The 21,033-nt window shown below is 49.0% G+C and overlaps 1 protein-coding gene across 13 annotated transcripts in view; it reads right to left on the minus strand.

Annotated features, from left to right (window-relative positions):
• Positions 1-1,133: 1,133 nt before the first annotated feature.
• Positions 1,134-21,033, minus strand: part of ZNF395 (zinc finger protein 395) — a 41,290-nt gene continuing 21,390 nt past the window's right edge. For 6 of the 13 annotated variants that reach the window (XM_063816259.1, XM_063816257.1, XM_016959278.4 and 3 more), the window contains 9 exons: positions 16,441-16,698; positions 15,148-15,380; positions 12,238-12,347; positions 8,735-8,970; positions 8,135-8,235; positions 7,051-7,369; positions 5,620-5,712; positions 4,680-4,783; positions 1,134-4,385 (listed from right to left, as the gene is read on the minus strand). In XM_063816259.1, the coding sequence (XP_063672329.1) occupies positions 4,274-4,385; positions 4,680-4,783; positions 5,620-5,712; positions 7,051-7,369; positions 8,135-8,235; positions 8,735-8,970; positions 12,238-12,347; positions 15,148-15,380; positions 16,441-16,680 (1,548 nt within the window). In that variant the 5' untranslated portion in view covers positions 16,681-16,698 and the 3' untranslated portion in view covers positions 1,134-4,273. Of the gene's footprint in view, positions 4,386-4,679; positions 4,784-5,619; positions 5,713-7,050; positions 7,370-8,134; positions 8,236-8,734; positions 8,971-12,237; positions 12,348-15,147; positions 15,381-16,440; positions 17,762-21,033 lie in introns of those variants that run through there. The other 7 variants (XM_063816254.1, XM_063816258.1, XM_016959275.4 and 4 more) reach the window with 2 other exon arrangements.

Below are 21,033 nucleotides of genomic sequence, written 5' to 3' on the forward strand. Positions count from 1 at the left end.
AGCTACAGATGGTGAAGGCAGGTAGCTAACTTGGAGGGGGACTTGGCAAACGCAGTAAAACAGGTAATTCTATTCGAGGTGTTCTTAGAGGGATGAGCTGGAACAAGGACACAGAGAAGGGGAGAAGGAAGTCCCTGACTGCACCCCCAAGATATTTAAAAAAGGCAAAAAGGAGGGAAAAAGAAACTGCTTTGTGGGCTGCTGGGCGTGCCTGACTCAGGCCATAATGAAGTGCCTGAGCATGACACCCCCACTGGCCAGCAATGTGAAGGGTCCCTGCAACCCGCCCCAAGAGACACTTCACAATCCCCAAAGCTCCTCACTGCCTCTTTGCCTTCCCTATTCCCCAGAGCCTTTTCCTATAGCTCCTGTTTCTCCCCACCAGATGACTCAGGGCGGAAAGGATCCTGTCGGGCCTTCCACCTGCCCCACCACTACCTCGAACTCTTATTTTAAATATACCTTAAATGTTTAAACACATTTCCACAACTTCCTCAAGCAAGCCTGGTTTATTTGACTTGGTCTTCTTGGAATCTATCATTGCTTCACTAAGTGGTTCTTAAAATTCAGCAACTGAAATTGCACAAACCAGCCCCTGGGTGGAATGACGCCTTCTGCTTCCAACAGCCTTCCCACCTAGGCCAGCTCTGCCAGCCACTTGGGCCATCGCAGCACCTGGAACTGATGTCTGTATGGAGCAGACCATGTTCAGAAGCCATTTGATAGGTAGCGTGTGACTTTATTTTCTCCCATGTCACTTGCTTGCTCCTCAAAAGACTCAGGAATGCAGTCAAGAATATGCTCCCCTTTGTCAAGAAAAGCAGCAGAAAATGCTGCCTGGAGTGCTGTTATTTCCCAGTTTATAACCTTGAGCAAGTTATTGAACCTCTGTGCCTCACTCTTCTCATCTGCAAAATGGGAACAATAACAGCACTCTCTCATAGGGTTATTTATAATAGGGAACCCATGTATACACTTGGCCTAGTCATTGGGAAGTGTTACCTACTGTTAGTATAAGTGAATCAACATCATACTTTGCTACAGTGTGATATGCTACCATTTGTGTAACACCAAGGACAAGGACAGTGATAATCTTATTTGTTGCAAGGGAAGGGGCAAAGGACAGGCACATATTAAATCAGACAAGGTACCATTTTATTCCTTATAAAATATATTTCATATTGTTGCTGTAAAAACATTACATTTCACATTTTTAAAAAAATTTTTAACAGTAAAAATAATACTTGGAAGACAGCTGAGGAAAAAGGCGCCAATAAGACAAACTCACAGATGGGATTTATCTCCCTCTTGCTTTTTTTTTTTTTTTTTTTTTGCCCCTGGTAAAAGTCAGAACCTGGGATGACCAGAAAGTAACAGGACAGATTTCTCCCAGCAAATCAGAGTCTCCACAACCAAATGAATATTGTTCTCCAAGGAGTCAAGCTATAGACTCACAATGACAACGTGGCCGTGGCTCAAAACACTCTCTGAAATTACAAAATTGTTTTCTGAGCCAATTTAAAAGTCACATGATTGAATCCAAGCTATTTTACTTTAAATGGTCTTTTTGCTTTGCACCTGAGACCTCGCTTGGCCACAGACGTCATTCGCTGGACTCCCTGGGCACTAAATGAGTGTCTAGCATCCTTAAGGCTGCTCAACACACAGCCCCAGACTCTGAAGATGATTCCAAGAAATATTCTGAAAAAAGTCACATCGCTGGAATAAACAGTTTCCCAAGATAACTGCTTTGAAAACCAGTCCCGTTAGTTTCTAAAAGCCCACCTACGGCACCTTCCTTCCATCAGAGTCTGCTGCCCGGGTGGGCTGGGAAGGAGGGAGATACAAAGAAGAAAGTAGGCATGATCACTGGGTCAGTTCCCAAGCCACCCTCACCCTCCAAGAAGGCATGAATGGAACAACCCCGAGAACAGAGCACGTGTGAAGAACCAACACGACAGGCATGGGATGGCAGCACGGGTGGAAGGGAGGCAAGGAGGCCGCCAGTGCCAAGGAGGAGAGGGGGCACAAGCACAGGCAGGGAAGGTGGCACCAAAACCTAATAAGAACAAAGCAAAACCACCGTGGTTTCCACACTGCTCTCTCCCTTTATTCCTCCCTTTCCTGCCCTGTATACCAATGGCATAAGAAGCCTGCACAAAGAGAAAAATCCGTATATCCAGTTATATCTACACGGTCCAAACTGGGGGCGGGGGGAATTCAAACAGCTTTCTAAAGATGAGACGGCAGTGAAAACTCTGAGGGAGAGGGGAAGGGGAGGCCCTCCTGAGCGAAGTCCCCATGTGTCAAGAACGTGCCCTCCCCTCCCCATGAGGACCTGAAGCTGGGGGTTGTCTTGGGAAGTGAGGGGGGTTGGGAAACACCATCAGCAGCTGCCAGCTCTTAATTCTCAAGGAGGTCGAAGGGACAGGAAGGAGAGCCCTGCGCCACCTCAGGCTAGCCTGGCTTTGAGCTTTACCAAGAGACAGAATTCCACATACATTTTTTTTTTTTTTTACTAAGTTATAAAAAATATACCCCATCACCAAAGACACCTGGGCACAAGTGTCTGTCCCTTCTGTCACCAACCTAGGGCACTACACCCTTCCCAACATCATGACCCTACTGCCAGGTCTACAGATTTTGTAACACTCAAAGTGTCCTGCATTAAAAAGCACGTGTCTATTTCCTACGTGAAGGGGCCAAGGGAGCCCTCGTGGCCCAAATATCTTCACCCAGCACTGGGAGGGCGGCCTCGATGACAACCAAGGGTGGATGCTGACACTCCATCCCAGGACAGGTGGCTGGGTAGGATTCCCTGAGCCCCTGACAGCTGGGACATAGGGCCAGGACTTGTACCCGAGGCAGCTGGGCAGTGGGCAGTCACATTCCAGTAGGCCCTGAGGAATCCCCAAATAAGTCACGCTGGGAGGAAAGCGAGACACCAAAACAGAAACATGCCCTGCCATCCGGGCGTGGCTCACTCTGTCTTCGCGCAGGGCTGGTTGGCATGGTGCTAAACTCCCTAGACCTCCCTCCTTCTCCACAAGAACAGCTCTGCTTATCGACATGCACGCAGCCCAGGCTCCCCTAGATCCCTGGAGGCTCCAGAAACACCAAGGGCCAAAACGCCAGCAGCCACTAACCCAAACCCACGTCTTCCTCCTGTCATTTCCTCAACCTGACGCTCACGGGTGCAAGGACTCTCCTTGGCCTTCCTCATCCTGCTTTCAGGCAGCAAACAGAAATGGGGAAATCCCTGGTGGGGCCAGGAGACAGAAAGGAACCTCCAGAACCTCCCTGGGTCTCTCCCGGCCACCCAAATAAAAGAAAACTTTAATCAGTAAAGGCTTCTGAATACATCGTAAAAGAAAACAAAGCATTTCTGAGGCGTCCTTTCCATAACCAGAGGAAGGCGGCGTCAGGAGGGTGCTTCCTCGGGTCAGAGCAGAGAGTTTCCAGACGCTCAAACCCTCCAGGAGTTCCTCGAGGAAAGAGGAGAGAATGATCAAGGTAGTGTTTAACTGCCACATTCCAAAAAGTGAATTCTGATCAGCCTTTTGGCTCAGCTATTTGGCGACAGTCTTTTAAAAAACCTCTTTCTCTGGGCTTTAAGAAGAAGCCATTTAATATTTGTTGGGGTGCAACCCAATGTCTGAGGGAACCCAGATTTAAGTCGTCACCAAGAAAGGGATTTCCTTTGACTTCCATGCAGGATGCTCAGACAGGGAACAGGAGGTACCCTCCGAGAAGGGCAAACCCCTCTGCCCCGCGGCCAGGCAGTCCTGCACTCTGAGTCACCCATCAGCCAGAAACTCCTTTTTTTTTTTTTTTTTTTTAAGAAAAGTAAATTCATCTTGCTCACAGTCCTTTCTGGAAGAGTTGAGAAAGCAAAGAATTCACCGACTCAGCAGGAAGCAGAACGAGCTGTTCCTTCTTTTGACACGCACAAGCTAATCCCCTAGAGAGTGGGGATGTGGGAAACGGAGGGTAATTAATTCTTTGGTCACTGGTTCACTGCTGAATACCCTTGGTCAGTTTTGGCTCTCTCCTATTTTAGGGGGAAAAAATATTTTTGTTTCTTTTTTTTTTAAAAATAAAATGTTCGCACAATGGGAGAAAATTGCTTTAAGTGTTACACCTTAGCCAACAGAGCCCAAACTCCGTGTTTCCGTTCTTTCTCTTTCGGTTTCTGCTGAGGGCTGGTGACACACTGGCCTCTTGTCAGCGGCTGCCGGCAGGGCCAGGAACAGAGTAGAACCTGCAGCACGGCTCAGTCCAGAAAGCGCTGGCAGGCCTTCTTCCACCGGCAGGCCGTGCACCACTGGTCCCGGTGCTCGATGCCATACACCTTGCGGCACTTCTTAGCCTCCCCTCGGGCTTTCCTGCAGAAAGAGAGGAATGCAAATCGAGCCCCACACAGGTGGTGGGCCCAGGAGAGTGGCCAAGTAGGGCTGGGAGAACAAGCAGAGGCCAAAGGGGCAGCTCCCGGCAAAAGTCACCAGGACCAGGGGCCAGAGGCTCTGAGGACCAAACAGTCATCCCATCTGGTGCATCCGCCATCTGGGCTCCTCTCTGGGGACTAACCCTGGTGACTTCATCTGGGTGGGGTTGGAGTCCACGCCACTGGAGACAGGGCACAGAAACCAGAAGGCAGGGGATGACAGCGGACATCTCACCTGGCACCACTCTGGGCCCGGGGTGGAGAAGTGACGATCAGATGAGATTTCATCGCAGGTGCTGGCTGCTGGGGCTCGCTGAAGCTTAGCGACCGGCTCCGGACCTGGGCGTGGGGAGAGGGGCCGTGAGCACAGGGACATTCAGGAAAGGTGAGGGAGCTATCCTAAAAGACAGGCAGCCACCCGTCCCCAGCTCCTGGTGCAGAAGGCCTCGCACCTTCTCAGGGAGAACACTCCAGCCAAGGGGAGCTCTTGGCAGGAGAGTGAGGAAGGAGCAGGCCTTCATGCCACACTCAGGACCCAGCCAAGGACAAGGACAGGGGAGCCACTGGACCTGGCCCCCTCTGAGGCTCTCCCTGCAGGGGACTTGGACGGAGCCGCTATGCCTGGAAGCCTCACACTGCCTCAGTGGCATCACTGGCAATCTGATTTACAGTGTGACACCGCCCTGCAGGAGATAACTCAAGACCAGCGCCTGCTAGGTAGAGTTCAAAATGACTTCCCGCTTACTTGAGTTTGGGGTCCACCTATGGCCCTTGTCCCCAGTGGCCTTGAGATTTCTGACCCAGCCCACACAGCCTCCACATTCTCCCCCTTCCTCTCCTCAGCATTAAAATCCTAAAAACACCCACGGGCACTAGGAGCTGATGGGGCAACTGACCCCAGCCTCGCCTGGTGATTTTCTTGGCAAGAAACCTGCTTGCTCTGGACATCCTTTACAAGCGCCTCCTTCCACCTCCGCGAGGGGCTATGGCCAGATGGGGAGTGCCAGGGAGGGGGCAGCACAAGGAGATCTTCAACACGTTTGGGGGCTGAAGGCAAGATGGCCACACCGACCTGTGGCCACGTGCCCCGTGCCCAAGGGATGGCCTCCAGCCCTGGGATGTGTGGGAGAGCCCTCGGCCATACCAGGCCCCAGCCGTGCTGCCCGCACACTCACCGGAGAGAGGGAGCAGGCGGCGGAGGGGGCAGCAGCCCAGCTGACACTGGTGTAGATGTGTGGTGAGACTGGGATCTGGAAGGACGGCAGAGCCTGCAGAAGACGAGGGTGTCAGCCTGGATTCTAGCTCAGGAAGTGTTCAGAGTCTGCCCACAATCCCCACAGCCTCATGACAGCAGCAGAAGGTGCATCTCTGCGTAAGTGCAATGACCAGAAGGAGCTGGGACACACTCGGCTTTCTTGAGGACAACACTGGAGTATCATCCAATGCCTTGCAGTAGTCTCCTTATTGCGAGGCTCCAATCTCATCCTGGAACCCTTCCCTCAGTGCTGGTCTACGTGCTAGCCTCATGACTTAATCACCGCAGAAGATTTAACTTCTCAAATGGATCACCTACCAAGAACATGCCATGGCAGGTGCCAAAAGAGGCCCCAAGCCTTCTGCGTCTAGGGGGCATGGCTGGGATAAGATATGGGATCTTCCAGCAACTGCTTGAGAGTAGCAGTGTGCTCATGGGGATCCAGGTTCAGGGCTATTTGTGAAAACACCAGCTACATGTCTGGGCCCGATAGGTCAGCCACAGCTCCAAGTGGGCCAAACATGAAATCGCTAAGCGGCCACTCATTCTAACAAGGAGGAGGGCTGGCTCATCTCATAAAGCTTTCTCACTGAAAGCAGTACCTTTTAATAACTAATTTGCAAAGTGGCCCACAGACTGATAAAATAGGCACAAAAGAATTTTAAGAAATATCAGCACACAGCAAGCTGCATGTTCCTTGAGTACCTACTACATGCAGCGAAGACCATCCTAAATGTCACTCTCTGTGATAAGTTTCTCATCCACAAGGGCAAAATAGGTTGGTCCCTCTGGTACCTACAACACCTTCTCATGCCTCTAGTAATTAGTACTTTGACTGGTTATTATAATTAACCATAGTTACATATTCATTTCTCTCTCAATCTGAACCATGCCCTCCACAAGGGCAGGGACTAAGCCTTCTTCTACCTGAAAGTCTTATTTAGTCCAATTCTTGGCCCGTAGTAAGTATTGAAAACATGCGTGCTGGACTGTCTGTCCACGGAACACAATTCTAGGACCTAGACGTCACGTGGGAAGCCCAACTACACGACTCCATCCTCTCTTATAAGCAGAGGTGTGACAATTCCCCCGCCCAAATCCATCGCCCAGTTACTTAGGGATTTAGCTAGATTTCTAGTAACCACTCATGACAGCTGCCAATGTAGATAACTCCAGGAATTCCCACATTTATTGAGCAGTGAATTCGGTTTCCTTTTGTTTCCTTGTAGAAGAGATTACCAATTTGGCCAAAGGGCTCAGCCTTCCATCAGGGTGGTCGGTAGCCTGTAATCAAGCTGGCCCGTGATGAGTCAGCTATGAGCCTGAGCCTCCAGCGAGCCCCGCCCCATACCTGGTATGCATGATCTGCCTGAATGTGCCAGAAGGACCCAGGAGCTGACTTGCTGAGAGCCCCTGAGGGCAGGGAGGACTCCGGGCCAGGATGTTCTGGGCCAGAGGACTGGGCTTTGTGCAGAGGTGGTGGAAGAGCAGACAGAGGCAGGCTGGTCATGCTGGGGGTGGGAGCTGGCTCGGCGGTGGGAGTCCCAGGGACTGGGGTGCCTGCGGCGGCGGCAGCAGCAGCAGCAGCAGCAGCAGATTCCTCCTTCAGCTGCACCTCTGTGTAGTAGAAATCCTCCTCCCGCTTGAACTGATCAGAGTCCACTGTGTCCCTGTGTGGGAGGGAGATGCGGTATAATCAGGGGCGCCCTGCCCCCTTCAAACCCAGCGGGGACCCCGGTGGGGAGGGAAGTGATTGCTTGAGGCCACCCAGCAAGCCAGGGACGGAGCCCAAGAGAACACCCAGGTGCCTCGCTCCTGACGGGTGTCACCAGGATTATGTGTTGCACATCAACGGGAATTATTTTTCCTGGCACCTAAGGCTCATCCTCTTCCGGAACATGTGCCAACCTCTCCTCTGGCAGGAGGCATCCCACACTGAGCACGACCACGAGCCCTCTCTGGGCTCCACCTGCCTGCAGTCACGCTTTCTCCCCAAGGGCCATGAGTCAGCTCCTACCACTAGCAGCCTGCAAACTCGCTCTGCACAGAACACAGCGGAGGCACCAGGGTGGGGCTAGCGGAGACCCACTCCCAAGGAAGAGTCGGTGGTGCAGTGCTTGGCCACTAAACATCTTGGAAACAGGGTCTCACCAGCAACTAAACCAAATGACCCCGTTTCTACCCAGAACTAAAACATCTTGCTTCCTGCAATGAGGCAAGAAGACACATCCCCAAGATGGACAGGGCTCCCTTCCCGTCAACAGCAATAATGTTCACCAGGATGTCTTTCTCAGGGGGCCAGGAAGAGACACCAGGGGGTGTTCCCAGCAAGCCACATTCCTGAAAGCACTGTGGGCTGTGGGTCACAGGGACTCGTCAGGGTGGAGGGACACCCACACGCGACCCTAGGCTAGAGGCCCTGGGCTCGCACATACCCCAGGTGGAGGGCTTTGACGTGTCGTTTGATGCCCACAATGGAGCGCAGAACTTTGCCACAGTTTGGCCACAGGCACTTGTACATCACCTTCACAGAGTTCTACAGGAAAGGAAGACAGGGTGAGTGGATATGTCTTTCTCCTTATCCCTCGCTCAACCTTACCCAGTGGGGACTCAAACTGGCTGCTGTCCCCGGCCTGACCCAACAAAAACCTCCAGGAAAGGGGTTCTCTGGGACCAGAGAAACTTACAACCAGGGGCTAGAAAGCCCCAATCTAAGAGATGGTCCTAGTGGCCAACAGCAGTGCTCCGTGCTGTGGCTAAAACCCTACTGGAGGCCTCTCCCACGCAGACCTCTGCAGAAACACAGGAAAGAAGGCAGGGATTGGGGTGGAGGCTAAAACAGAAGAGGCTTTAAATAGGAGAAGGAGAGTCCTGGGAATATCACCAGGTAACAGAAGCAGCAATAAAAAACCGAAATGGGAGTGAACCCAAGACTATCTAGGGCCTGCAGGGTCCCCTCCCCTCCACGGCTGGCTGTCCCCACACAGACATCATCCGCTCCAGCCTGGGCTCCCACTCACACCACAATCACGTACCTTTCTTTTTCGTGGAGCTGGTTCGTCCAGCAGGAAAGGGTCAGGATCGGTCTCAAAGCCATGATCAGTTTGGGGAGAACCAAAAGCATCCCCCAAATACTTGGGGCTGGCCTGGGGGTGGGGGGGCGAGGGGGTGGAGACACCACTGCTCCCACTCCAGTGACCGCTGGTAGTGCTGCTGCCGCTGTCCGAGATGTCACCACTCTCCTTCCATGGGTCACAGGCCGCACGGGAAGCTGGCCAGACGAAGAAAAGATGAGAGGACGCTCACGGGCGTGTCCCTGGGCAAACTCTCCCTTCTGAGCTTCGGTAAACATGGAGAGGAGTTCATTCATGGCAGCAATTTCTCTTGGTAGAACTGCTCTGCCCTCGCAGACATTTCCTACCATAGCCACCTGGTCATCACTGACCAACAGATACACACTGCAAGTTTGCTTTGTATAGGATTCATACAAAGAAAAACCTAACTGAAATTTCTCTTTTTAAACAAAAATTTTTTTTTAGAGATGGGGTCTTGCTGTGTTGCCCAGGCCGGTCTCAAACTCCTATCCTCAAGCGATCTCTCTGGCCTCAGCCTCCCAAAGTGCTGCCTGTTTCTCACTTTATACATTAAATAAAGGGGGGATGGGGAGGGGGAAGGGCAAAGCCTCTGCAGCCTCCAGGCCTGGTTGAGAACAGGCACACCCAGAGTGTTGGGTACCACCCAGAGCATTTTCCTACAGCTGATGCCAACTTAAAGGTCTTCTTGACCAGCTTTCCTGAAAAATGCTCTTCAATCATCTAAACCCAGGCCAGTCCATAGAAACCTGTGGGTGGAACAAACCACTCAGCCTTTGCAACTCTCGGGAGGGTGCACAACATTTCCCTGTGCTAGCTGCAGCCCAGGTGGAACCTGCTTTAATCAAGAAGTAACATGTTTGGAGGAGGAAAGACAAGCTCTGCGAGTAATTCTGGTCATCGCAAGGTGGCAGGGGGCTTTCGTGCCTGACATGGCCCTGAAGCAGCTGCTGGGCTCCTGAATGCCTCTGAGCAGGAGGACAGGCATCAGCAGACATGGAGAATCTTCCGTTTTTAAACAGCACATCTGCAGGCTGCACGGGCCCAACCCAGACTCTCACTCCTTGGCCAAAAATCCAGGTGAATTTATAATATAGAAGAATCTGAAATTCTGATATGTGGAAATACCAAGAGAGAGGGAAAAAAGCTACCTGTCCTCAAAAGCCCCAACTCCCAACAGGGGCATTCCACACAGCCCCCTAACCCTGGATTCCAAGGTCTACTACCACATCCCTTGTGGCCAGGATAAAATCCTGCTGCCTTTCTCTCCTCTTGCTCATAGTCCAGACTCCTTCAATGCTAATCAGGGATCTACCTGGCACAGGCTCCCATCTTTCCATGTTTCTAGTCCAGGCTCTCCTTACATCTCACATCCTAGAAGCAGCCCACCCAAAAAGAATGAGATGGAGGAAGAACTCTTCCCTCCCCAGATACTGCTGTCATGTCTCACAGCTATCACTGTCCCTTCCTGGGAACCAAGAGATTACTACATGTACATGTGTGCTTAAAAAAGGGTACACCTTCAGGGCAGAACACAAGAATCATTAAACAGGCCAACAGGTGAAAGACCCACGCACATCCACTGATAGGAAAACGATCAGGGAGAGAAGGGCAGCGAGCAGAATACTACATGGCAACATCTAGGATGCTCAGGACTCCGGGACAAAGAGCAGGTCAAGCAGCAGGCACACCCTACAAATGCGGTAGCCCTTCCCTATAGGAACCACTCACAATGGCTTAAATGCATGAAATCTGCATGGCAGATTTTGACTGGCACACAAAGAAAGCAAAACATAAAGCAAAACGTTATCTATAAGTTATAAGTTAATGTGTAAGTTGTAAGTGACTCCATCTTTGATCATAAGTTTTTCTAGGACACAGGCAATAAATACACATTCTATACCATGAAAATAAAGTACTGCTCTACAAATGCACGGCACTCAGAGCTTACAAGTGAACTTTTAAGAAATATTTATAATCCTGTTTTCTATACACAGACATGCACACACACATGCCATCCTAACCACACAGAAACCAAAGGGACTATGTGGCATTTGTACAAATAGTATCTACGACTCTCTTAGTCAAGGTTTTGGTTGTTGTATAGACCACACTTTGCAGAATACTTCAAGATAATTAGGCCAAGGAAGCCTTATATTTCCACTGACTTCAGCTATAAGATAAAAAATATACTGTCATCAAAAAAAAATTTAATAGACAATATTTTTTTTTTTTTTACAAAGGGACCTAAAATTGTCAGGATGATGGCATATCATCAGTGAGATGCTTCTACGTTGATGTGCACTTGTGTATGCATGTATTATACATACCCTCATGATGGGAACTGGAGTCAATAATTTTCTTTTCTTTCTTTAGGACACTTTCCCAGATCTTTCCACTGTTAACCCAACCATCCAGATCTCCTAAACTCTCCTGAGAACTTAGAAATTAACTCCTTTCCTCTTCCCTATTTGGCTGCGCTAATAGAGCAGGCATGCAATACTAAGCTTCACAGCTAGGTGTCCTCATAATGCAATGACTTCCTTTGGCAGCCTAGTCATTGACAGCTGACTTTGAGTCAAGAAAGTAAGTTTTCTCTCTCCTTTATGTTTAATTTCTATTTAGGGAGATTCCTTATGAGGGATACTTATGAAAGCCACTTTCCTCCTGCTATGTGCTCAGAGCTAACTCCATATTTTCCTGTAAGTTTATAAGTAGCTTGCAATTCAGTTAGGTGTCCACCAATGAAGAAGTTCTTCCCTGGGAGTAGGGTAGGCCAGCCCTGCCATGAATTTCCCAAAAAACTTCAGGTTCACTACCAGTCTTGCCAAACTACTGACAAATACTCAGCAACCCTTTTTTCCCTCATATTATTGATAAAGTATTTTGGGGTTGCAACTACAGAAATTTTGTTTTAATAAATTTGCTTTGAAGTTGAATCACTGGTTTTTATTAAGCAATTGGACTTACTTTAGAATTTAGCTCATTTATTCCGGGTCCTTGTCCCATAGGCCCACACTAATTTATGAGGCTGAATTAGGCACGTGGAATGAGGGCATGAATTTTCTGAGGCCACTAGGAGACCATTTAGCATACTGCTACTTTGTGAACTAAATATTCCTCTATTGGCCTCATTCAAACCCCACCAAAGTGCTGGGCTCAGCCACTCCCACTGAAGAACTTACTCCACTGGCCACTGCAGCTCAGTCCCATGCTCAACCATCTTCACAATGTACCAGGAAACTCCTCCCCAGGTGAGGAAACTGAGGAAAAAGAACGGAAGCGTCTAACTCCATGGCATGCAGCCGGTCAGAGGTGCCAGTGGGAGGTGTCCCTGGACATTCTATTGCCAGGCCGGTGACATAGGCAACTAGCTGCTCTGCACAGAGGATGTTTGTCGTGGGCCTCTACCATGCCCAGAACCCAGCTGGGCCCCACTTGCTCACCAGAGAAGTTGGCCTCGGTCCCGGGAGGACTCTGTACAACAGGGCTGCAGGACAGGGACGTCAGCACCATGGCCGCCATCATCTCATCCATTTCCACTGCGTCCGACTTCCTGGATTCACACGGATGAGTGGGAAATGTTACTTCCTGGCATGGCGGGCCCATGGTCCTTGCAAAATGAGACACCACTTCTGGCTGGTTTCACACAATCATCTTACACTTCTGGACTGTCCCCTCCAAGTCCCCCCAGCTCCAATCAGCCAGTGTGTGCTCAGATCATATAAACTAAGTGAAACATGAAGGTCTCCCCTTCTTCCTGAGCAGTACCCATTCTGAGTGATGCTTCTAATATTAGGCAGCCCCGGTATAAGCCACTGGGTCTCATCCCACTGTGACGCCCTGAGAGAGCCCCATTCTCCCATGACTTTGCTGCTGAACTCTGCAGCTTAAAAAAAGGAGAATTTTATTTAGGGGAAAGAGGATAGACTCGAAATGAACACGGGGACAAAAGATGCCCACTGGAATTCAAAAGCACAACAATTACCTCCTTTCCTTGTCCCATATTTAAATTTAAGAGGGAACAATTATACACTAACCACCTTCTCCCATCCCTCCCCCAAGAAAAATGGTAAGGCATTCTGACAGCTTCTGAATGTCAACAGAACCTACCACCCAAGCCAATGTGCAAATAAACCAGAAGCACTAAAATAAATCTCCCAATGCAAGTGTCCATGCTTTATACAGCAGAGTTCTATAAAATGTTACACATAATTTTTTAAAAATCCGTATATCACTACATTATTTGGAAGTAAAACTAGAGCTGTCTAGAAGTTAATGCTAAAGTATTAGTAAAAGTTAGTCTGAAATAAACTTCTAAGTGGTCTGTTTCAAAAAGCTGTCTTAATTTATTCCTTACAATTCAGGTCCACCAAAATATGACTTGGGTTTGAAGCAGCTAAACCAAGACTATTAATACATTAAACACATTAGCATCTCTGTTTTTGTATGATCTTTGAATTTTCATTTCCATAGAACAGAAAAATAAATTCTTTACCTGCATTCCACTGAATACACTATCACAAATATTGCTGCTCTAATTTGGTTTCAAAATACTGGGTCTGCTGTGTTTTTTCGCACTCATAGACAAACACAGAGAGGTGGGATAGGGTGTGACTGCTTGCACATCTTGTATATAAGACAATTTCAGTCGACAGGTTTTCCTTTTAAATCTTAAAAGATCAATGTACATACAGCATATAACATAGAAATTAGGATATATATTCTTAGAAAAAAGTTGTATCACAAAATTCTAAAGCAAAATACATTCTTCATTCAACACCAGTGGTTCTGAATATCTAAGCCAGGGGTAAGCATGCTGCGGGCTGTGGACCCAATGTAGCCTGCTGCTTGTTTCTGTAGGGTTTCAAGCTAAGAATGGTTTTACATTTTTAAATGGTTTTGTTTTGTGGGTTTTTTTTTTTTTTTTTTTTTTTTTTTGAGATGCAGTCTCACTCTGTCACCCAGGTTGGCTTCAAGCAGTTCTCATACCTCAGCCTCCCAAGTAGCTGGGATTACAGGCATGCACCACCACGCCCAGCTAATTTTTGTATTTTCAGTAGAGACGGGGTTTCATCATGTTGGCCAGGCTGGTCTCAAACTCCTGACCTCACGTGATCCACCCACCTTCGTCTCCCAAAGGGCTGGGATTACAGGCGTGAGCCACCACACCCAGCCTGTTTGTTTGTTTTTTGGTTTGGTTTGGTTTTTGTTTTTAGAGCAGAGTCTTGCTCTGTCTCCCAGGCTGGAGTGCAATGGTGCCATCATTGCTCACTGAAGCCTCAACTACCTGGACTCCAGCAATCCTCCTGCCTCAGCTTCCTAAGTAGCTGGGACTACAGGCAAAAGCCACCATGCCTGACTAATTTTTTTATTTTTTTTGTAGAGTCAAAGTCTTGCTATATTGCCCAGGCTGGTCTCAAACTCCCAGCCTCAAGCAATCTTCCCAAAGTGGTGGAGTTACAGGTGTGAGCCACTGCGCCTGGCCTAAATAGTTTTAAAAATTAAAAGAAGGATATAATTTCTTGACATGTGACACATGGAAAGTATATAAAACTAAAATTTGAGGGTCCATGAATGAGGTTTTATTGGAGGACGGCCATGCCCATTTGTTTCTGCATCACCCCTGGCTGTTTGGACACCACAGCAGAGCTGAGCAGTGGGGACAGAGACTGTGTAGTCCATCAAGCCTAAATTATTTACTCTTTGGCCCATTCAAAACAAGTTTGTTGACTCTCGATTTAAGCCAGTTCTTCCCTGTCTCTTATCATAAACTATGACCTGATTCAGTTTAAGCATGAGAGGGGAAAAAATAGCCCTATGCCCAACCAAAGGTACATTGCCCATAATAGAGCTATGGAAAAGAAAAGACGCCACTTGGCCAGGCATGGTGGCTCAAACCTGTAATCCCAGCACATTGGGAGGCCGAGGCAGGTGGATCACCAGAGGTCGGGAGTTTGAGACCAGCCTGACCAATAAATATGGTGAAACCCCATCTCTACCAAAAAATACAAAAATTAGCCAGGCGTGGTGGTGCACGCCTGTAATCCCAGTTACTCGGGAGGCTGAAGTGGAAGAATCACTTGAACACAGGAGGCAGAGGTTGCAGTGAGCCGAGATCATGCCACTGAACTCCAGCCTAGGTGACAGAGTGAGACTCCGTCTCAAAAAAAGAAAGAAAAGATGCCACTCTGGTTTTCTTAAAAGATTCCCCTTTTCTATGTCCCATTTGTCCCAATATCTTGGCACCCAGATGCCAATGACACCACATTTCTTCCCCACCACAAGGCAGCCCACACCCTTACACCACACTACCCACGTGACTTTTAAAACCCAATTTCTTCTCCCACACAAACCTCTTTGGGACATCGATGTTCCTGGAGACGGGCCTGTAGGCCAGGGCCTGGGCTCCGGGCTCCAGGGGTGGTGCCTGGGGACAGGGGCCCTGCAGCTCTGCCAGCCACACCTCCTCCACCCTGCAGCAGACCTGCAGCTTCTGCTCCAGCAGCCAGACGGTCACCTGACCCTCCATCCAGCTGTGCTGCTCCACCAGTCCTGTGCACTCTTGACCCCCGTACCACACATAAACCTGTGGGAAGAGGGACAGCAGTTAGTGGTCAGCCCTGGATGGGTCTCGCCCTGAAGTTCTCATGCACCCCACGTCCCAGGAGCCAGGATCTGCCTGCCACAAACCATGTTCTCTGCCTCATTCATCTTTTATTCAAGCAGATGTTCCCAGGTACTCGCTTCCCACCTGAGCACCCACACAGGCCCAATTCCTCCCAAGACAGATCCTTATCAGCTCTCTAGACTGGCAGACAGCAAACATGTCAGTTTCTGGGACTTTCTCTGAATCTAGAATCTGTGCTCATCATCCTGCCTTCCTTGACCCGGATGCACTGCCTGTCTGCTGGTGCCCAACTGCCACTCTGAATTGCTCATTATCCTGCACTCAAAGGATGCTGAGTCTACCTGGGGACAAGATGGCAGGGGTGCAGAGACAGGCCAACCTCTCAACAGGGGGACCTGGAAGTTGGCAGGCCACCTTCTCTCACAGGCAGGGAGGCCTGGAGGCACAAGCCTTAGCAGGGAGCCAGAGGTAGAGTCCTCATTTAGGAGGCCTTGAGAGGGCAACAGAAGAGAACCCCAGGCACCTGGACCTCATAACATCAGACCCAGGGCCCTGGCACAGGGGCAGGGATGCTGGAAAAGGAAATCCACACCGAATCCAACTACACAAACATCTCTGAGTCTTAAAAGTGTCTAAAGGGAATTCAAAGATGCAATGTTCTCTGATTCTCATAAGCCTGAGATGCCTTCCTTTGGTAAAGTTGCAAACTGAGACAGATTAAGAGAAACGTGGTTATGGTCATCCTTCAAACTGAGGTTTTGAGCAAGCCAAAGCCCACAGCGTCTGATGCTAGGTCTTGCCACCTTCTACAGACAACACTGTGGTAGAGAAGCCCTGGGTCTACTAACAATGTCATATTCTCTTGGGCGATCTGCTGCCCAGGCGCCCTGTGGCTGGAGGGCAAAGGTCTGCACTCAAAACGGTGCCCAGAGAGTTTCCGGCCTGTCACTAGGGCACCCCAGCCCCCTACCCCAAGACTCGCAAGACGGGACACCTGTCCATGTTGGGATCAACCTACCTTCTGCCCAGGCTGAAAGGCCACCTGCTGAAGGCCCGAGGTGCTGGGAGCCTTAAGGACTTCCTTGGGCTGCTCCTGGCAGGGGGTGTCATCAGAGGTGGTGAAAGGCTGGGGAGCGGCGCCTTCTAGCAGTGGCTCCGAGGGTGGGGCAGCCGAGGGCCCCTCCGAGGCACTGGGTCCCAACACCCGGGCTCCCAGGAGGGACCGCTTTCCAAGGCGTCGGGACAGGACACTCGCCATGCTGCTGCCTCTCCTCTCCTGCGGAGGCGAAGGGGACACTGAAGCCTCTGCCCATCACCTGGGGGAATCAGGAAGCTTTCAGGAGGGAGCCCCACACCGCAGGAGCCAGGAAGGGTCTACTAAAATAAGTGAACCCTTTAAAGTCAACTTTTACCATCCTTCCCTTTTACAAAAGTGATACCCATTCCTAGTAGGACAATCAGAAAAAAATACTCATATGCACACAGAAAAGCAAACCACTGAGGAATCTGCCTCCCGGGGAGGCCCACTCTTCCTATACAGCAGGCCAGGCTTCCTTCTGTGCATGTATTTACACTTTTATTTCTGTAAAAATGGGATTGTTGTTTGGTAAACTGTATCTTTACTTAACTGTGTAAGTTTTACTATATCATTCAATATTATTTTATAAAAACATGTTTAGAAGCCACTCAGCATTTTCCTAGGTGGATGCACCATTCCTATTCTAATCTCTTATTATTTATTGTACCCAAAGGCTGCACCCAATGGTCTGCTGTCTAAACTTCTCTGCCTGCAGTGAGCATCCTCTGAGCTAAACCTCAGCACACACACATCAACCACGGCTTCCGTAGGGCAACTTCCAGGATACAGTATTGCTCGGTCAAAGCCTGAGGACGTCTGTCTGATGCACATAGATTCTCAAGCTCAGCAGGCTCAAAGCTGCAAAGAGCCATAGAAACTTGCCGAGCTTGGCCGGGCGTGGTGGCTCATGCCTGTAATCCCAACACTTTGGGAGGCTGAGATAGATGGATCACTTGAGGTCGGGAGTTCAAGACCAGCCTGGCCAACGTCATGAAACCCCGTCTCTACTAAAAATACAAAATTAGCCGGGCGTGGTGGCTCATGCCTGTAATCCCAACACTTTGGGAGGCTGAGATAGATGGATCACTTGAGGTCGGGAGTTCAAGACCAGCCTGGCCAACGTCATGAAACCCCGTCTCTACTAAAAATACAAAATTAGCCGGGCATGGTGGCACATGCCTGTAATCCCAGCTACTTGGGATGCTGAGGCAGGAGAATTGCTTGAACCCAGGAGGCGGGAGGCTGCAGTGAGCCAAAATCACACCACTGCACTCCAGCCTGGACAACACAACAAGACTCAGACTCAAAAAAAAAAAAAAAAAAAGAAAGAAAAAAGAAATGAACCAGGTTCCTCTCATCTTACACTTGAAGACACTGATGTTGAGCACAAGTGACTTGTTCAGATGGCAAAGGCAGTTGGTGCAAGAATCTGAACAGGCCTCTCGAAGTGGGTCCCTACCAGGGGACCAGCTGACCTGCAGTGCTCCCAGGCCTGACCCGGCTGGCAGAAGGGGACGAGTCAGACCCAGTGCTTTGCAAATTCAGGTTGCCCTCCTCCTACAGAGCACACGTGGCTCCTCAGTTCCTAATCTCTGCTGTTCCAGTCCTCTGTTCCCTACTATTCGCTCATTCGCTTATTATGTGCAAAGCACATCCCAGGTGCCGTGGGGTCACAGCAGGTATAAAACACCAGGGTTTCCAGGGACCTCAGCATCAATGCTGACTGCCCCACCCCCAGTGCCTATGGGGCTAATTCCACTCAGGTGTGCCCCTCCCATCCCACCCACCTGAAGAGGACACCTGTGGCACAGCCCTTAGCTCAAGCTATCTTTGAACAGTTGCATAAGCCTTCTTTCCTTTTCACCCTTGTCCAGAAGCCCCCCAGGCTCTCTTTCTGTGGGTACCACACTATCTCCACACCTCCCAAATCCTAGCCTCTTTCCAAACCATTCCAGCAAGGTATGTTCGCAAACATCTCCATAGTAACAAAACCAAAATGGCAAAAGAATTGTAAAGAATAATAATAGATTGGCAAATATTGAGTAAAGGGGCAAAATGCTGGTTTTCATGAGCATTTTATGCAGAAACTCAAGGTTAGAATCTACTGGCATAGTATCTCCACCATGAATTTTCCAGAAAGCAAAGAAAATATTAATATAAGGAAAAGGATGGAGTCACAGCACGCAGACAGAAATTCCTAGTTAGGTATCTGGTAACTACATCCAATAACACTCTCGCTGAAAGCTTCATTGTAACAATAAAAAGGGAGACAAATGTAAAGAGTAGATTCTTTGCCACTATAAAGAAAAAAATGTATACCTAAGCTAAATTGGTTGTTTTTTTTTTGTTTGGGTTTTTTTTGTTGTTGTTGTTTTTTAAGATGGAGTCTCACTTTGTTGCCCAGGCTGGAGTGCAGTGGCGTGATCTCAGCTCACTGCAACCTCTGCCTCCTGGGTTCAAGCAATTCTCCTACCTCAGCCTCCCAAGTAGCTGGAACCACAGGTGTGCGCTACCACGCCTGACTAATATTTTGTATTTTAGTAGAGACAGGTTTTCATCATGTTGCCCAGGGTGGTCTCAAACTCCTGACCTCAGGCCATCTGCCTGCCTCAGCAGGCAGGCAGATGCTGGGATTACAGGCATGAGGCACCGTGCCTGGCCTTAAACTGTTTTTTAAAACACTGTCACCTACATACCTTCGTCTTTGGAGCCTCAGGCTAAAATGGAGCACCTCTAACTCTCAGTTCAATTTCACTGGGCTGATATGATCCAGAGGTAAAGCCGCAATGCCACGTAGAGACATGAGATGGCAGCATCAACCCAGAGAAAGAAACTGCACCACTTTTCTTGGCCAAAAAACAAAACAAAACAAAACAAAACTAATGGCCTCCCCACTTTCTAGAGCAGGAAGTTTGGGGTTTCTACCACTGAAAATGAAGAAAGGGTAGTATTTCCCAAATTCCTGGGCTCCCAGTCTTCAGACGGCGCCTGAAATGTTTGGCCAACAAACTCGGTCGATGTTTTTTGTAAGCCTTATTCTTTTTTTAATTTAAAGACTGCTTTCTACTGCCTATTTTGTTTGTGCCTGCAACCTTCCAGGCCTGCCGGATTCGCATGGAGCTGGTGAACCTGCCACTTCTGACTGGAGCCCTCCTGTCCCCTTTCTCCTTTAACTGGCCAGAATTCCACACCAAAATACATTTTCTCATTGGCTTTATTTATAGTACTCCCAAATCTTAATTTTTAAAAGCAGAAGAGAAAGAAGGAAGGGAAACTGTCTTTATTAAGTGCCTAAGAGGTACTAGCTTTCATAAATTGTATCTAATTTAATCCTCAAAAGGATCTGAGATGAACCAATGGTCTTCTATTTCTGATGAGGTGACAACCTCAGAGAGGTCAGGATGCCAAAGCTGCACAACTAGGAACTGCAGCCTTGAGTATGAACTCACGTCCGTCTGGTGTCAGAGATCACAATCCTGCCATGATTCTAGTAGGTGTGGGATCTCTCAAAATAAAACACTCAATTAAGTTGATTTTCATCAACTTGGTGTTTTTTTCCGTATGTTAGTGAACCTTGATGGGAAAAATAGCTCCTGGACAGGTGCAGTGGCTCACGCCTGTAATCCCAAACACTTTGGGAGGCCAAGGCAGGCAGATCACTTGAGGTCGGGAGGTTCAAGACCAGCCTGGCTAACATGGTGAAACCCTATCTCTACTAAAAATATCAAAAATTAGCCAGGTGTGGTGGCGTGCACTTGTAAGCGCAGCTACTTGGGAGGCTGAAGCACAAGAATCGCTTGAACCCGGGAGGCAGAGGTTGCAGTGAGCTGAGATCGCACCACTGCAGTCCAGCCTGGGGGACAGGGGACAGAGTGAGATTCCGTCTCAAAAAAAAAAAAAAAAAAAAGAATCACTTGAACCCAGGAGGCAGAGGTTGCAGTGAGCCAAGATCACACCACTGCACTCCAGCCTGGGAGACAGGCGGAGATTCCATCTCAAAAAGATAAAAAGAAAAAATAGCTCCTGATCTAAAAGTCTACACATCCATTTTCTCACGTACTTTCATTCCTTGAAAAAATCTCTTCTCCACTTGCATCTTGGCCCCTTACCTACAGGATAAAGGTCAACGCTTTAATCTGACCCTGTTAAGCAGCCCAAGCCACTGTTAATCATTTAGCAGTTCGGGTTTGGGGAAGACCTTTATACACATATTGCCCTCTGGCAGGGCACGCAAAGGGATAATGGAATCAACCCAAAAAGTCAGGGAAAACCTTAGCCAAGTTTATACTGGGGATTAATAGCATGGAAGTGGGAGAAATACAAATCTAGACTAATCCAGGCTGGGCAGCATCACCAGGCATCACTCGATGCCTCGCCTGTGTTAATCAGCACACTCATGACATTTACAGATGCAACTCGATAGACAGCACAAGTAACCAAGGGTCTTTGGGGACTCAGAGCGAATGACAGCATCAGCAAAGCTCTGCCAACAGGTGGGTCAAGGAGCAAGGTTAACTCTGGGCCGCCTGTGAC

Source organism: Pan troglodytes, chromosome 7 (genome assembly GCF_028858775.2).
Source record: "Pan troglodytes isolate AG18354 chromosome 7, NHGRI_mPanTro3-v2.0_pri, whole genome shotgun sequence".
In the NCBI taxonomy this organism is placed as follows: Eukaryota; Metazoa; Chordata; class Mammalia; order Primates; family Hominidae; genus Pan; species Pan troglodytes.